Consider the following 18,821-nt stretch of genomic DNA (forward strand, 5'->3'; position numbering starts at 1 on the left):
ATATCAGACATACAGTGAAGTTTCACCCTTACTCTATTTAATAAACTCTCTTAACTGAAGCAGAACAAAGGCTAGATGAGATGATAAACTGAAAATTTTCCCTCAGGGCTTCTTCAAGTCAAGTATTATGAATTGGGTTATTATTATGGGAGGAACATCAAGCAACGTTGCAACAGGAGGCTTATGCAATAGCAAGTGAGCTTCTCATCTCCCTGACTATTGGCTACAGCAACTATTCTTGGAAGAATAAAAGGAGAAGGTGAGCCAAGACTGTGCTCCTTTCAGCTCTAGAGACGCTACCATCATGGTATCCACAACAGAGAAAATGGCAAGCCTCACTTTCCAGGTCGTGCAACTATGTGCTGGCTTCTGTCTGGTTTATGTGGTGATTAAATCTACCCAGTTGTATTTCATGAGACAAAGATTGCTCAAAACTTTGGAGTGTTTCCCAGGTCCTCCCAGCCATTGGCTCTATGGTAATGTCCATCAGGTAAGTAAATGATACAGTATATACGTGTGTGGGTAATTGAGCTTGGAAGAGATGCTAGATTGGGGTGAATTTTGGGTATAATGGGGGCACAGTCTGACTCGTGTTTTAAAGACTTTTAAATTGTTCTCTTTTTTAATGTGTTTTTTATTAAAGATTTCTTGGTTTACAAAAGTATGCGCAATGTCTCTTTTTTCAAGTTACATTTTCTGCAGGTCATTTGTTGAGACATTAGTGTTACATTAGGAAGAAAAGGGGGAAGAGGTGGAGGGGGCCATGGTGGGTGGGGGTGGGGGTGGGGTAGGGTGGCAATGTTTCTATTTCAAATTGGTCTCTTATATTACTGGAAATGTGGTTTATGAGTGGTTGTGGCTTCCCTGAATCTATAAAATGGACAAGCTTGTTCAAACACTAGCAAGCATTTATGAAAAACACCTGTATATGGAGAGACTGTGCGTGGAAACTGGCAGAACTCTTTGAGATGTGCTTGGTACCCCATTCATTTCCTATGGAAGAGAATTAGGTAGTTGAAAGATCTCAAATCATTTCCCCAGCTTAGGTCATGTGTCGCACTTGAAAGAGATGGGAGTGCAACTAAAAATGGAAATCCTATCATTGCAGATCACCAGTCATGCAGAGGAACTTAATATAATGGAGAACTGGGCTGAAAAATTTCCTTATGCTTTCCCCAGATGGTTTGGGGGTTTCATTCCTGCTGTAATTATCACTCACCCTGATTACGCCAAAACTTTATTTACCGGTAACAGAAACGGTAAGTGTGTTTCATTGAGGATAATTCAATTTTTATATGTAGGGTGGCCCTTTGTGCATCAACAAAAATGAGGAGATGCATAAAACTTGCATGTGCAACTTTTGAAATAATTAACTATAATTACTACCCAGGTGCCAATTAACTGCTAACTTCCTGCTCTCCCTTCTCAAGATTCATTGACCTTAAACCACATTTGGACCAGAGAGCTGCTTAAACAGAGCTTGCTTTCAAATAAAGGACTATTCTCTGTAAAGGTCCACATGGCCACTTTATTAATACGTTTTTTAATGTTGGTTGTTTTATTATTATTATGCATTTAGTATTTTGTTGGAAGCTGCCCAGAGTGGCTGGGGCAACCCAGTCAGATAGGTGGGGTAGAAATAATAAAATTATGATGCTGATGATGATGCACCTAAAGATATAGAATGTTATTTTCTAGAGAACATGCTCCAGGCTCTGCTTTGTTTTATGAACATGTGTCTATAATACTAATACTAATAATGAATTTATACAGCAACACCCCCCCCCCCAATTACTCGCATTCAATATGTGTGCGACCATGCACATGCACACTGCACCGAACCTAGAAGTAACCTGAGAATGTCACAAAACGGTCACAAAAAGGGGTGGTGTGGAACGGGATGTTGGCTGTTTCAAATGTACACAATTTCACTTAATTGCACAATGCCTTGGAATGTGACCTCCATGTAAATGGGGTGTTTGTGTGTGTTTTGCCTGTCCTCCACCTTTTTCCATGATCAGAAAGTTCAAGGGGACTTATTGATAAAAACAAAAACCTATATAAATCTTAATCACAGATAAAAGATTTCCAAAACCTTTATGTGGTTAAATTAATGGTTGTGGGGTTGCCAAGATAAGGAAATGTCTCACAAGGCAAAGAATGAAAGGTCTATAGTTTTTGTAGTATCACAGAGGAGGAATACCACAGGCCTTTGACCTGGCTTGCCTTGGCGCATACATACATCTTAAAAAAATACTGATTGCCATGCATAATGTGTAAATTTTTGTGGCTGAAATTTACTGTATCTCTTATCTTTCCATTAAAAAAAAAACTTAAAAGATTTCCAGCACGAGTGCTGAAAATGTGAACTGTTGCTGTCAATTTAAGTTTGTAACACTGATTGGTATGTTTGACTTTTCTAATTTTCTAGACCCTAAAGCTAAAGACCTCTATGAGCGCTTGATTCCTTGGATTGGTATGTGTACGAGTTACTTCTCTACGCATCATTGTCATTTACAGAATACAAGGGAATTGCAATCTTAACTGCTGCGACTTGTCACCCAAGCCTTAACTTGATTTAATTTCAGAGAGTTTAAATTCTCCTTTCAGGAGGAATGGCTGGGAAAGTGAATCATTACTATCCTCTCAACTGCAGTGCCATCGCCACTTAGGGGTATGGTACCATGTTATGGGGCATGGGGATGGCATTGTTTGGGTTCCATGGGTGTTCCTGCTGGTCTGGCTATGCAGTATGAACTTTAAAGCCCCAGTGCCTTGTCCCCATCCCAGTTCTGTCCCACATGACAAAGATTTTAGTCATATGGTACTGATTTTATGGGCAGTTGTACCTAGGTTTGTAATGTGCTACTTGTCTAAGGGATGAATTTAAGGATTATCTCATGGCACCACAGCCTAACATTAGCTAATACCAATCCATTCATCTCTTTTTCCGCATTTTGCATAGAACATAATGGATTTATCTTATTTGGATACTCTTCTATTTAAATGTAAAGTATCTCTTCTCTCTGCAGTTTTTTGTTTCATAGCTCTTATTAGTATTTTGACGACAAACCTATCTTTCTTCTGGTATTTCCTACATCTCTTGTTATTGCTTTTACACAGTTCTTGCAGTCAGGTAGGTAGCCGTGTTGGTCTGGATCGAAGTAAAATAAAAAAATTCCTTCAGTAGCACCTTAAAGACCAACTAAGTTTTTATTTTGGTATGAGCTTTCGTGTGCATGCACACTTCTTCAGATACCAGGTATCTGAAGAAGTGTGCATGCACACGAAAGCTCATACCAAAATAAAAACTTAGTTGGTCTTTAAGGTGCTACTGAAGGAATTTTTTTATTTTAGTTCTTGCAGTCATTGGCTTTCCCCCACTGATGAATTCTATAGTAATTAAACAGATCAGTGGGAGGTTCTTGCTACTTAGTACTATGCACTGAATAAACATGTAAAGGAAAACGACATTTGTTAACAAAGTTGACTAGAATCAATTTGTGAATATGCTACAGCCCATAAATTGCTTTGTTAGGCTGCGATCTCATGCACATTTCCCATTAAGTCCCACTGAACACTTTGAATTATGGTGCTGGAGGAGGAGACTCTTGAGAGTCCCATGGACTGCAAGAAGTTCAAACCTATCCATTCTTAAGGAAATCAGCCCTGAGTGCTCACTGGAAGGACAGATCCTGAAGCTGAGGCTCCAACACTTTGGCCACCTCATGAGAAGATAAGACTCCCTCGAAAAGACCCTGATGTTGGGAAAGATGGAGGGCACAAGGAGAAGGGGACGGCAGAGGATGAGATGGTTGGACAGTGTTCTCGAAGCTACCAACATGAGTCTGACCAAACTGCAGGAGGCAGTGGAAGACAGGAGTGCCTGGCGTGCTCTGGTCCATGGGGTCACGAAGAGTCAGACACGACTAAACCACCACCATATTGAGCTTTGCACTGTGCAAATCTATTTGCAAGAGGATTTGTAAAATCAAAATGAACAAATCAGCTATAGCAAGAGTGGGTGTAATAACATGAATCCTTTGCTTTGTACACTCTAACTAGTCTATTGCTATTTGTACTCATAGGGAGAGGACTGCTTATCTTAAATGGACCCAAGTGGCATCAGCACAGGAGATTGCTAACACCAGCTTTCCACTATGACATTTTGAAACCCTATGTGGCACAAATTGCAGATTCAGTCAAAGTTATGCTGGTAATTAACCCATTCTCACATTGCAAATGAAATGATATTATAAATACTCAATTCTGTATCCGTTATTACTGGGAAGAATTACCCCAGTCCAGTTTGTGTGTGCATTCAGCCAAATGGTAGCATGTCATTCAAAATACTCAGCATAGCTGCCAAGTTATCCCTTTTTTAAAGGGATTTTCCCTTATGCTGAATAGGCTTCCTCGCGAGAAAAGGGAAAACTTGGCAGCTATGATACTCAGCTCTGTCAACGAACTAATGGAGACTATGCCTTATCAGTTCCATCAGTTCCGTGCCCAGGCACCTTAGACATGACCCACATTCCTCCACATGGTTGCCAGCAGAAAAGTCTGTCTTTGCTTTGAATTTCAAAAGACTCATCTATACCACGTGTGCTGCATGACCACCCCCCCTATATTTCATATACAGTACAGCAGCAATTTGTGCACAAGTAGCCCCATGGTCATCCTGAAACATTGTTGCGCAAAAGAACCTAGAAATCTGTTGCACACATATATAATGAGAACTCAACATATTGCATTTTTAAAGCATTAGGAGTTGTATCCCATGAGATTGCCTTACAGTGCTCCTAACATGATATATGTTATCATAGCAACCACCAGCCACACTCAACTGTGGCACAAATCCAGTGGCATTGCTGTACACTAGCACATAGGCGCATGGCTTGGTGCATGTTACACAAGGGCACTTCACATTGCTACACAATGAAACTGAAGAAGGGATTTGGGAAATATCAGATATGATGCTTTCAAAGCACTTCCACCTTTAAAGAAAAGATACAGAGCTTTCAGGTGGTGGGTGGTACTCAATGGAGTGCAAAAGCAAATATTCTGCCTACACAAGGATTTCTCCTAGGGCAATGGAATGTTCTCATCCTCTCCACCCCTGCCTTAAATTCCCCCAACCATTTGTAGCAGACTCGGGGATAATGCAGGGCTTCACAGGGGGAGGAGAGTAATCATTGTTCTGGCATGATTATTTACTTGAATACTGCTCAAAGCAAGCAACTTAAGCTTCTTCATCTGTTTCTCACATCAGGATAAATGGGAGAAGCTGATTGTAGAGGACCCCACAAAGTCTCTGGAGATGTTTGACCATATCAGTTTAATGACTCTTGACAGCATCATGAAATGTGCATTCAGTTACAAGAGTAACTGCCAGACGGACAAGTTAGTACAGTACTGTCAAATTTATACTGTTGAAGGTTCTCGGTGGCATGGCCCATATCTGTATGTCTGAAATATTCCATTTTTCTTTTCCTCCAGAGAGCTGGATTATTATGTCAATGCTGTGCAAGATATGACTCTCCTATTGTTTCAGAGAGTCACCTCAGCATTGCTGCAGAATCAGCTCATCTATTCATGCACCCCGTCAGGACGGCGCTTTAAGGAAGCCTGTAGCTTGGCACATCATCATACAGGTATCTTACAAACATTGGCAGATTCCTCTCTTCTTCCTATGTGAGCTTTACCGAAATGGACTACTATAAGCAAGTCATTTGGTTCAACAGGACATCTAAGTAATAATGAGTGGCATAGGAGCCTAGGGGCTCCCAATGAAATCTCTGAGGGGGCTCCCCCGCCAAATAAATAGGCATCACTATTCAAGTGATGTGTGTGAGCCACATCAGGTGACTGGTTATGTGCAGTGGAGCTTACCTGCCCCCCCTATTTTATTTAAGTTGGCACCCGTGGTGAGTGGTGCTGAGGGTGGTCCCACCTGTGCAAGAGCTAATAGTTCTGGCCTGTATCCATTGCTTGATGTTGAAAATCAGTAGTGTTGGGATTCAAGCAAACCTGCCTGAGAGCATCTAAGCTGGAAGTTCTGGAATCTCTTCCTCTCGTACGGCGTCACTAAGTGCAGGGAAAGGGTCCAAGTACACCTCTTCATTGTTGCTTTATAAGTTCTCCTCCAAAATTATGCAGAAAGACAACTCAACCTTTGTAACCAGTATAAATTATGCAATTTAAGGACATTGCCATATTTTACTTCTTTTGCGTAATTTACACTGCAATCCGGTACATGTCTGCTCAGAAATAAATCACATGGCATTCAATGGGATGCTCTCAGGTAAACGAATATAAGACTGCAGTCTTATTTTCCTTCTGGTACTCATAGGAACAAGCCTTCCTGCTCCTTGATACACACCATGAGCATCTAGGATCCGCTGTCCAGCCCTAATAAGGCTTCAGTGTCCAGGGAGATTATCTGCAATCAGATGGTGCCTGCTAAATTACGGTTGGACCTAATGCAACATTTTAGGGTGCAATCCATACCCTCATGCTGGGAGAGCTGGATGGGACAGAGGTCTCCCTCCACCCTTGGAGGGGTGTAAGCATCACTCCACTGGCATGAGGCTCCCTGTTCTGTCCACTGAAGGTCCTTCTGCCAGTGGTAGCCTGTGAAGGGGTTGAGCTGGGATAGAATCCACAGAATCCCATGCCAGTCCCACTTGATAGCCCCAGGCCCAGTCACTATGTCAACTGCAGTCAGGTGTAACCCAAATCAGGCTTCTGCCTTGTGCTTGAAGGACGGGGCTGTGGATACCATGACACTCTCATGCCCTTCCAATGCCTGAATCCACTGCCAGTTGTACATTAGCTGCATTTTTAAGTAACCTTCATTTTGTATATTTTAAAATATTTGCCGCCTGCCCTGAACTCAAGGGGTAATATGGGGTTAAAGAAATAATGAGAAGGAAATGTGATATGCTGATGTAATTTTATCTTGCAATGGTAGAAAAAGTAATTGCAGAGAGGAAGAAATCACTTAAGAATGAAAGGGAACTTGAAAAGATCCAGAAGAAACGACACTTGGATTTTTTGGACATTCTTCTTTGTGCCAAGGTAAGAATTTATATGAAGCAGTTTAGCATCCTCTACCTTACACATCTTTTACAACTGGCTCACAAAGCAAACAGCTGGCCAGATATTTGATTAACTATAGTTCACCTTGATCTTCTTTGTAAGAATTGCACAGAAAGGACATAATTATGAGGTCCATTACTGTAGTACTGATGGGAAAAGGTGACAACTCTGGCCCTACTTTTCAGGGGACTACAGAAGTGTCAGCTTCCCCTTTGTCATCCTTTTGTATCATTTTATGGGCCTTTCGAGGCCACAAGAGTTACAGATTAGGGGGGAATGGACAGTGAGGTTGAACTGCAAAATTGTTAATCATGGCAAAACCAGATGGCTGTGGTCTCTTCCTGCTCAAGACATGTAGGAATAATCCACTATGTGGGCCACTGAAGCAGAAACCAATCTGTAGAACAAATCTAAAAATTCCATTGCTGTGATGCTTTTTGGTCTGGTATTTTCATTTACATTTCATCTTCATGTCTATTGATATAAAACACAACCATACTATTTTCCTTTGAATTCTCAAGTTACCTGCTGATTACCTATCCCCTACTTTGTCAGGATGAAAAAGGAGTTGGGTTGTCTGATGAAGACCTGCGTGCTGAAGTGGACACTTTCATGTTTGCAGGCCACGATACTACGGCCAGTGGAATCTCCTGGATCCTACATTCTATGGCTCAGCACCCAGAGCACCAGCAGAAATGCAGAGAAGAAATCAAAGACATTCTTGGGGATCGAGAGGACATCCATTGGTGAGATCAATATTGTTTGCCTTTGATTCCCCCACCCCCGAGTGACTTAAACTGAGGGCCAAACTTGATAACCTCATTAAAAACGTTATGGAAAGTCTTCCTACTCTTTTTAAAAACAACAGCAGCAGCAGCAGCAGCAACAACAACTGAAAAGCAGCTGGGGGAGGCTGCCAGTTTAAGAGAAGGAAAGTTGGGTGGGAGGCACTTCCTAATCAATGGGTGGGGAATTTTCCACCCATGGGCTTTCCAATTTGGCCTTTGAAGCCATTCTACCTAGGCCAAATCAACCTGTTACTCACCTGACATCACCCCCAAATCCCCAAGAACCTAACTAAGATATGTGATATGAACTCTCTCCAGTGACCACTTGAGTTAGTGGTTTTTATTCCCATTATACAAGGTGGTAGACAAAGGTGCCAACTCCTTGGGGCCCTGGGTGCCTGAGCAACCATAATATTCCCCATGAAGGTGCCAGGCACCCACAAATTTCGGTGCTAGGGCCATGCACGTTGCATGGCACCCATGGCCCTTGGCACCTATAGTCATGGGGCCAAGCTGCCACTCCTGGTGGTAGAAGGGAACAGAAAACCCATGCCTGGACATTCGATAAGGTTAACAGAATGCTTTCCAGATATTGCACTGCTATCAACACCCAGTGTTTTGCCAGCAGAAAGATGAATGGCTTTCTTTGCAACTTTCAGGGATGATCTTGGTAAGATGACCTATACCACAATGTGCATAAAGGAGAGTCTCCGACTATATCCTCCAATTCCGATAGTGTCCCGACAGCTGAGCAAACCCATTACTTTTTTTGATGGACGCACTTTACCTGAAGGTTTGCATATTTTCTTTAAAAGCGAAATTCTGTTTTTCATTCCCTTCTACTCACTGTATAACCCTTTACCGTGAAATTAGATTGCAGCTCAGAACTTCAGTATAAATCCAGGGTGACTAGACTGTGAGCCTTCAGGTGTTGCTAGGCTGCCAACTTCCACGAGCTGCATCCATTATGGCCAGGCATGATAGGGGTTGCAAACCAGCCGGAACTGGAGGACCGCAAGAAGCACCAAAAGAGGAAGTGCAAATAGATATAGATCATTTCTTCAGTCACCACTTGGTTGGTAACATAGCAATGGACAACATGTCTAAATCCCTATCAGGGACTGGGCAGAGGAGGTTCAGGTTGGTAGCCGTGTTGGTCTGATGCAGTTGTAATAAATTAAAAAATTGTCCAGTAGCACCTGACAGTCCCTTGCAGGGGGATATATGCACATACCAATACAAGGGCACAAGAAAGGCGGCAGAGGCCTTTCTGGAAGTGGCTGGGGTGCCTGTAGCTACACCAGCATCCTCCTTGTGAGGAACCATATATACGAAGCACAATAAAATGAGGTTTACCTGTATTTGTTAGTTTGCTCTTTGAATGCAGATTTTCTAATTAACTGCCAATCCGTGTACTCTGCATGGGAAATCCATTGTTGAAACCACTGTATGCACATATAATCATCAACAACAGCAACATAAGCAAGAATCTGAAGAGCTATTTTAATCAAGACCCTCAATGATTTAAGGTCCAAAACTCCTTGGGTGCATTGAATTAGATGTTGGTCTGTGATCTTTTGGTGAGTTCCAGTTCACTCACAATTCTAAAATGTTGTCATCACTGTATTCTCCTGTTCTTTCTTTTACAGGATTTAGAGTTTCAGTTGCCATCCATTATATTCATAAAAACCCCAGTGTATGGCAAGACCCTGAGGTAAATAATTCCTTTTAAATAAGGGAAAAGAATAACCACAAAACCTGCAAGAATAACCGTTTTTCCCTGCAAGAGCATGGCGGCCATTTTCGGTGCCATGATCTTGCGCCATTTCATGCTGAGATCTTGCTCCAAAAAAATCACTTTTGTGGGGCTTTGGGGGGAGCTGTGAGAACACACAGATCCCCCCAAAAAGCACGTCTTTTGGGCTCCATGGTCTTGTGAGGGTCATGTGACATGCATGGGAGCACGTCCTGGTTGGGGTCTCAACATGTTGGAGGGTATGTAACTGTATAGTTAAGTTCAAGCATCCAACTATATTCTGAAGTTCTACAAGGCTCTAGGATGCAAATGGGCACACACTCTGTGATGGGGCAAATGCCCATTCACATAAATCTTCTTGTATAGTTTACTTGTGGATGGTTTGATTTTAATGTTTATATAACTGGCTTTTAGTCTCTGTAAACCATATGGAAGCCTATATTGTCATTGAACAGTAGGCATGTATTTGCTATGTACATCTCAAACTGCACTTCCCACAGACTTGCTCTCGATTCCTTTTAGGGTTCATTTAATCACTAAAACAATAGGTATGCTGCTGTGATTAATGAAACAGATTTATGTGGCAAAACATTTTGGCTTCCACCTTAACAGTTGACAAGGGCGGAAGCTGAAGCATTTTGCCACATAAATAAACCTGTTTTGTTAACCAAAGTAAGATATATCTAGATGTGGATATCATCATAATGATGGAGAAGTTCTGCATGCTTACTAGCTTTTCAGATCAATAGATCTTTCTCTTATTTTAGGAAGCTTCAACAGCTGCCTATAAGAGTGCAACCTAGAGGATGCAAATATATACACACTTCCCCATTGCACTTGAAACAATGGTGTTTCTTTTTTATTGTTCCCTGAATAATATGGGTTATTTAGCTCTCCTATAAACCCTTCTCTGGTGTCAAAAGTAATGCTGCAGTTTAGCAAGCTAGAACCATTAATAAAGTACCCCAAACCTTGCTTACTTTAGGTATTTGATCCTACAAGATTCTCAGTGGACAACCCATCTCAAAGACATCCTCATTCATTTATTCCTTTTGCAGCTGGATCAAGGTGAGTCTGAAACACACCCTTTTTAATAGCATTGATTTTTTTTTAAAAAAAAAGGAGAAGAAAAGTTTGTGTTCTGTCCCCAGGCAAGGTCTACTGAGCATGACTTTACGAATTATAGGAAGAAAATGTGTGCAACAAATATAGAGAAAGTTATGTCTTTCAGAAGGCTGTACAATTCATACAGCTCGTTTCTCAAGTTAAGTGTGGGATTCCCAAGATAGGCAGAAAGTAGGTGTCACCCATACTCAGTGTTCAAAAGATCACGGACTACTACTTTGACCTAATTCAATATAGACAGAGATGCATTTGAATTTGATCACTTGATGATATTCATAGCCACTTTCCCTTTCCACTCTGATTAGGAACTGTATCGGGCAACAGTTTGCTATGAATGAGATGAAAGTAGCTCTTGCTCTGACGCTGCTTCGCTTTGAAATCCTGCCAGACCCATCAAAACTGCCTATTCCTATCCCTCAGATTGTACTGAAGTCTGAGAATGGGATACATCTCTTCTTGAAGAAACTTGACTGATATATCAGATAATTCTATCAGAAGGTGCTTCTTTCTAAGTTGGTTCCAAGATGGTGGTTGTTTGCAAAAAAAACTTGACTTCGCTCAAACTCAGAGGATTTTTTTGCCACTTTTTTGCCAGAGGATTTTTCTAGCAAGGATGCTTTTGATAAATATACTTTGTATACTTTTATATTGGATTTTAAAGCTGATTGTAGGTCTTGTAAAATAATTGCACTATGGCTTTATGATGTTTTTAATTTGCTGTACCAACACCTAGAAATTTTATTTTGAGGTGTCTCCTAAATAAAAATAAAAATGCTTTAAAATCCTTTATTTATCAGATCAAATAAAAAAGAATACATACGATCAATTGAAACATACACAATCAAATAAGGAAAAGAAAATACAAACCAGTTATTTATATCCTAAGCACTTATTCAAAATACTTACACATCAATTTTCATGAAAAAGAAAAGGAAAAGGAAAAGAAAAGAAAAGAAAAGAAAGAAATTATTCCACACAAAGCATGTAAAGATAAAAATAAGGCAGAGAAAAGGAGATGAAAAGAAGAAACAAAAGGGAATAGGGGAAAGAGAAGAAAGAGGTACACTGCAAAGTAACATTGCACAACATTGTACAACTAAAATATAAAAAAAATTCTTAATGCACGTAAACGATAGTCATGTGATGCTTCTGCTACTGACAGGATATACCTTTTAATGAGAAAGGTATCTTTCTAAACATCCTGTGAAATAATAAAAAAGGGGGAAAGAAGTGATCCACTAATATAACTACTAGAAGCTCAGAGCTGCCTACCAAATAGTAAAGTCAAATACCAGAGTGCAATTCAAAATATGTAATATATTGTTGCACAACACCCAATCTCTGAGCAGTGTGAGATTCCAGGTGCTTACCCCGGGTTCATGTTTCCTTTTGGAAATGAGGCACAGGGAATAATGTGGTGACTTTTTGATATATGGTTTATTTACCCGAGCCAATGATGGAGGTATTCACAGCATAAACACCCCAAGAAGGTCGTGTTTCTCCCATAGGTGCAACTTTTGATTCAACAGAAATCAACCACCATGCTCTGGCTCACACCCCAAGCCAACTCAACTGGCATTGTCTTCTAACTAACTCAGAACTGGTGGAGGGGCCCCACCCAATTGCTGTCCCCTCTCCTTGACTTTCTTAATGGCCCATTGCCATTCCAGGGTTCAGTGTTTGGCACCCAGTTTAACACTCCAAGCATTGATAAAATCCTAAAACTTTCTGGGTCCAGGAATTATAGGTGTCTGGCCCCCACAAACTCATAATAATAAAGTAACACACACATACACACACACACACACAGAGAGAGAGAGAGAGAGAGAGAGAGAGAGAGAGAGAGAGAGAGAGAGAGAGAGAGAGAGAGAGAGAGCATGAATACATCATGGATGTAAACATTTATAAATCAGCATTTGATATTGACATCTGTAGCAGAAAATTTGTGAGGGGAACTGTTGCCGCAGGTTCTCCATTGGTGCTCTAAAGAAAATACTTTGAAGTAAATCCAGCTACCTTTAGCTCTCATAAGCCACTATTACATAAAAGAACATTGCCCACCCTGTAACATGACTTAATAGCTAATTACAAGCAAATGTGAGTGTTTACCTTCATGTCTAAAACTTATAGCTATCCTGTTGCCAGGGCCAACCAAAGTTCAAAGATTACTGGGTTCCTTAGTCAACCTCCAATTATTCAGTGCCAAAGAGTTATAAACAGGTTGCTTGCACTTATGTCTACATACTGTACTTTATGGGAAAAGGGAATACAGTTTTACTATTGCAAGGTGTAGAAGAAGCTACCTAATAAGGTTCCCAAAAAATCGTCAAAGTGGAAAGTATGCAGAAGTATGGTCAAGTCCAGGGGTCAGAAACCTTTTTCAGCCATGGCGTCCCTCAGACTATGTGGTGGGCCAGACTATATTTGGGGGAAAAAATGAATGAATTCCTATGCCCCACAGATAACCCAGAGATGCATTTTAAATAAAAGCATACATTCTACTCATGTAAAAACACCAGGCAGGCCCCACAAATAACCCACATTCTACTCATGTAAAAACATGCTGATTCCTGGACTGTCCATGGGCCGGATTGAGAAGGCGATTGGGCCGCATCCGGCCCATGGGCCTTAGGTTGCCTACCCCTGGTCAAGTCTATACAATACAGGGAAATATATTAATGCACCTGTTTACATAAATGCTTTCAGAAGGAACTCCACTGAGTTCAATGGGACTTCTAAATAAGTGTGTCTAGGATTGAAAACATAGTAGTTTTTCAGACACCTCTAAATGTCTAATCTGACAGAGTAGCAAATAATTCAATCTATGGATGCTGCTATTTTTACAAGTCCCCCCTGTCATATATTTGAAGGGACCTGCCAGTCCTTATGAGGAAGTCACACTTCTCTTTACTACACAGTAGAATTGAGAGCAGAATCTTCTCCTTTATTTATTTGACTTCTGTTCTGTCTTTCTAAAAAAATTTAATCTGTTAACATGATTTACAATCATTTTAACATTTTAACACACTAAGTAACACGACTCAAGGTAGATCAGTTATGAAAACAGTGCTTTTCCAAACCCATGTGCAAATGCCTGCTTTCCAAGTGGTAAAGGTAAAGGTAAAGGGACCCCTGACCATTAGGTCCAGTTGTGACCGACTCTGGGGTTGCGCGCTCATCTCACATTATTGGCCGAGGGAGCCAGCGTATAGCTTCCAGGTCATGTGGCCAGCATGACAAAGCCGCTTCTGGCAAACCAGAGCAGCACATGGAAATGCCATTTACCTTCCCGCTGTAGCGGTTCCTATTTATCTACTTGCATTTTGACGTGCTTTCGAACTGCTAGGTTGGCAGGAGCTGGGACCAAGCAACGGGAGCTCACCCTGTCACAGGGATTCGAACCGCTGACCTTCTGATCAGCAAGCCCTAGGCTCAGTGGTTTAACCACAGCACCACCTGGGTCCCTTCCAAGTGGTATAGTTTGCTTTTTAAGAAATGTATTGTAAGGTTACCAGATTCCCCCCCCCCCCCAATGAATCCGGGGACACTTTTCAACTTCAATGGATTTTGTATGGGGACTGATTTGTAAATCCGGGCACTTCTAGTAACCTTAATGTATTGGGTATGGCTGAATTGTTATTTGCTTTTCAGTTGCTTGTAACATGCAGTGCATTCACCAAATCCTGAGAGGGCTAAGGTTGTCCAGCATCGCTTTTTTAGTTGATGGAGTTGGGGAGGTTTTTGCAGCACTGTGGCCTAGGACCAATCCCTAGCAATGTGACTAGTTAGATCTTGCTGGGAGAATGTGGTTGAAACTAAGACGGTGAGGATAAGTGTTTGTGTGTGTGTGTGTGTGTGAGAGAGAGAGAGAGAGAGAGAGAGAGGAATATGGAGGAGCCTTGAAACTAGAGGCAGTTGTGAAACTTGTTTTGAAGAGAAGAAACAAACCTCTCATTGGGTTAATCTTATCTGGGAAAATTATAGGGATGTCTCAAATATCCTGCTCCTGGGCAAGGTAAAAAAAAAACACACACACACACACAGGGCTGTGGTATATCAGATTTCTCTTGGAGAAAGCTGGTTTAATTTTCTTTTTAAAATTGCACTTTTATTGACATATAGCAGAAAACCAGATATAGATTTTAAAAATGTAGAAGATGACTATTTGAACAATTCAGAGAAAAAATCGTTTGTGCTTAGTCAGGGATAAGGTAAGGAGACAAAGGAACAGTAAAAGAATTTTTCAACCCAAGGGGAAATATGGCAATTTCCCAAGATAAGACCTGAACAGTTGATAAAAAACTCAAATAATCAAAAACAGCACCAGATGATATCATATTTGGAGGGGATTTGCCACCTGTGTGACTGTGATGTTAAATAAGCTAAAAAACAAACAAACACCACACCAGACAGCTACAAAGTCTGCTTCCTACTGAGAGCTTGGAGTTGGTGGGTTGATTTCTCTGATGTGTTTATGAATAAGGCTTTTTAAAAAACCAGTTCACAGCAGAGTAAGAAGAAGAACCCTCACAGCCTTGAGTCCTGACTAAATATTGGTCGCAGTCAGCAAATGTTTTGCTATGTACATTGGAGTTACTGTATCTCCAGAAAGCATGGAAAGTAAACACAGCCTGGGGCCCATATACGGTACTGTAGATCTTTTGTCTGGTAATGGTGCTGAGTTCAAAAACCACTGAATCCCAAAGTTTGTTCACATACCTAAAATTCCACCACAAGTTGTAAGAGCCTTACATGTTGCAAATCCGCCAACCAAAGTGGGGGACATCCTTTTCGCATGCGGGGTTAAAAACCATTTATGTATTGTTTTAATGAATTTTCCCTAAGCAGGGCTGAAACAGAAATAAACGGTTTAGAGAATTAGATTCTAGACCACTGAAGGATCGATCCCCAAGGCTTGATCAGCCTCCCATGCTAGTTGAAGATTTTTGAAGGGAATTTTTTTTGCAAATCTAGAAACAGAGCATCAGAAACTGCCCCTTCTGAGAACCCTTGGGCGCCAGAGGTTCAAACCCATAGATTGGGTTGAGCATCTTCTAGTGAAGATCTTCTGGGTAATGGCAGCCTGACCCAGCATCTCCAATACCCATGAGGCTAATTTATAGTTGAATGACTGCTAAATAAAAGCATTCTCCTCCTCAAATTTGTCTTCAGAAAAGTAATGTCGGGGAGATGCAGGGTCATAAAATTAAGCTGGTTAAGGAAGATGTCCAAGAAGTATTGGCAGCTGATCACCTGGTGCTATTTGAAGAGATTAGGAAAGATGACATGATGTCTGGCCTTCAGCATCAGAAAGGAGTGAGGAAAAATGGAGGAATATATAAACAAATTAAGGAAGGTTTCAGCAACAGACTGGGCTGCAGCATTGCAGCTCTTAGAAGCTGAAATTGAAAGTTTAATAACAAAGTTCTCACATACTACAAATGAAGCCCTTAATACGACTTTATCTATTCAATCAAAATTGCAACTAAATTTGCAACTGCAAAATTGCAAACAAAATTGTAAAAGGCAAATGAAAATCTTGAACTTAAGTGGGAGGAACATTCAAACTGGGACAGAAGAGAAAAATTTTCTCTTTGTGCAGTTCCAGAGCAGGAGGAGGGAGCAGACATGATTTATATTATAGTGGAATGGATAAAAAGTTTAAATACAAATGTATCTATTTCTCTGACTGATACAGAAAGAGCATGCAGAACAGGTGGGCTATGCTCGTCATCAGCATTACCTAGAAACACAGTAATCCACTTTGAGAAATATCAAATGAAAGACGCAAACTTTAAAGCTATGCACAATTTCAAGATTCTGAAATATGGCTTGGTCACCCTAGAATTGTTTCAAGATGTCTGTCCAGAGACCGTCTCTCGATGGAAATCATTCCTTATATATTGCTGCTCTAAAACAGTGGGGTTCCCTTTTAAGTTGCTGGTTCTAAAAAATGGCAAATACCAGTCAGTTTTGATGAGCAACAAGTGGAGAGCATATTCAGAGATCTGAATATCCCAATTCCAGAAGCAACACTCAAAGATGGTGTTGTCCCCACTTCCTGTTGTTTGGCAAACCCAAAGAGGCAAAGGCACGATAAAAGCTTCCACACTTCAGGCCTCTAATAAAAGCTAGCAAGACCAAGCAAGATAAATAAATAAAATACATCAGTAGTCATTATAATTTTTCAACAAGACATTAGGCTATCTTAATGCACCCCTGGGGGTAGGGAAGGGGTGGAGTATGGGAACAAACCCCCACGTTCGCTCCCAATTTTGTTTCTGGTGCACCAGGGAGAAGTTTTCATAGCCCTCCCAGCTCTGAGGTGTCTTGGGGCTATGCACTTCAGACTTTTTGTTTCGTTAAAGTTGTTACACTCTTTTAGTTTTGTAGTGTCCTCTTCAAAGCAACATAACATAATGCATCTCCCCAGATTCTGCAATGAAGTAGGCAAAAAGTCAAAGGACTCATGTCTGAAATGTCAGTTTTGTCCTTCTGAATCAAGGCAATATTGAAATGTTCCCTTTTCAGTAAAGCTTCAATTCTTGCTCTCTTAACTGGTGATCCTAAACTTCTGGCATTAAGTGACACATTTTTTACACTCATCGCCATTATGTTATATTGCTTTGAAAAGTTGTGCACTCATTCAACTAATGCTCTTTTTTACATCCTTCCAGCATGCCTTACTAGGGACATGGGTGGCGCTGTGGTCTAAACCACTGAGCCTCTTGGGCTTGCTGATTAGAAGGTCGGCGGTTCGAATCCCTGTGATGGGGTGAGCTCCCGTTGCTCTGTCCCAGCTCCTGCCAACCTAGCAGTTTGAAAGCACGCCAAAAAGTGCAAGTAGATAAATAGGTACTGCTCCGATGGGAAGGTAAATGGTGTTTCCGTGCACTGCTCTGGTTTCGGCGTTCCGTTGCACCAGAAGCGGCTTAGTCATGCTGGCCACATGACCTGGAAAAACTGTCTGTGGACAAACGGCGGCTCCCTCGGCCTGTAAAGTGAGATGAGCGCCGCAACCCCAGAGTCGACTGCGACTGGACTTAACTGTCAGGGGTCCTTTACCTTTACCATTTTACCAGCGTGCCTTGGATTCTGATGATAAAAGATGCATTGCATGAATTAATGTAGGGTATTATCTTCCCATCCCTCCTATCCATATCCTTTCCCCCTCTTTTGTATCAGTATGTTTGATATGTTTGTATTTTGTATTTATTTTAAAAATCAATAAAGTTTCTTTAAAAAAGAAAAAAAGATATTTGTTGCCTCCTTCTAAGTGCTGCAGAAGGGGAAAGGGCGTTCAATAAGCTGCCTTTCACAAATAATTACAACTGGTCAGCTATGAATGAAGGTAACAGCTTAACACTGTGATCCATTCATTGAACATAAACTGACTCAAGTTGTTGATTTCTCAGAGGTCATCGGAATGTTTGGTACTGAAAAACATGTGCTAAGTAATTTAGTCATATGTTGATGACATTTGATCTACTTGGATATTTCTCTTTTTCAGAAAGATATGGGTATTGATGAATATTGCTTTATTCATAAAGACTCTTTATTTCCCTATATGAACCCAGTTTGAAAAGTTTGTTTAGCTGCTGCTATCACTTTTAAATGCTACTTTAATATATAAATGTTATTAAAAATGAACTGTTATATGCTCATGGTTTTTTAAAGTATTCACATGAAAGGAAGGTTAAAAATCTGTTCAATAAATACATCTTAAATTAAGACTGCAGTTTCAAAATAACTGTCCATATTGATAATATATGAGTACAAATGGCAGTTTAGACCCAGGGGGGTATTCACATTTCCCAAAACAAAGTGCAAACCAACAAACAGGCACTTAATCGAATTTTACAACACAGTTCTTCAATTTTTTTAAAAAATATGCAGAAAATGCATATGGGTGCACAATAGTGTATTAGCAACATGATAAAACTGTCTGCAAAAATGTGTATATTATACAAAATTGTATACATAAAAATATGTGCACTAAAATGCTGATGAATTTTTGCGAGGACTTTAAAAAAAAATCACAAACTGGTGCA

The 18,821-nt window shown here is 40.7% G+C and overlaps 1 protein-coding gene across 1 annotated transcript; it reads left to right on the top strand.

Annotated features, from left to right (window-relative positions):
- The first annotated feature begins 257 nt into the window (after positions 1–257).
- LOC118089053 (taurochenodeoxycholic 6 alpha-hydroxylase) lies at positions 258–11,563 on the top strand. Its single transcript, XM_035123420.3, has 12 exons — positions 258–490; positions 1,109–1,259; positions 2,432–2,476; positions 4,089–4,216; positions 5,273–5,403; positions 5,500–5,654; positions 6,974–7,080; positions 7,657–7,847; positions 8,549–8,682; positions 9,539–9,603; positions 10,631–10,713; positions 11,076–11,563. The coding sequence occupies exons 1-12, from the start codon at positions 305–307 to the stop codon at positions 11,242–11,244; spliced, it is 1,545 nt and encodes a 514-aa protein (XP_034979311.1). The 5' UTR covers positions 258–304; the 3' UTR covers positions 11,245–11,563.
- Positions 11,564–18,821: the final 7,258 nt, after the last annotated feature.

Source organism: Zootoca vivipara, chromosome 7 (genome assembly GCF_965207765.1).
Source record: "Zootoca vivipara chromosome 7, rZooViv2.hap1.1, whole genome shotgun sequence".
Lineage (NCBI taxonomy): Eukaryota > Metazoa > Chordata > Lepidosauria > Squamata > Lacertidae > Zootoca > Zootoca vivipara.

What these genes read in the sequence shown, in the direction of transcription:
- LOC118089053 (XM_035123420.3), top strand. Translation starts at nt 305, where the DNA reads ATGGTATCCACAACAGAGAAAATGGCAAGCCTCACTTTCCAGGTCGTG. An exon ending in GCGCTTGATTCCTTGGATTG is followed by an intron (nt 2,477 to 4,088) that starts GTATGTGTACGA and finishes TTGTACTCATAG; the next exon opens with GGAGAGGACTGCTTATCTTA. An exon ending in ACATTCTTCTTTGTGCCAAG is followed by an intron (nt 7,081 to 7,656) that starts GTAAGAATTTAT and finishes CTACTTTGTCAG; the next exon opens with GATGAAAAAGGAGTTGGGTT.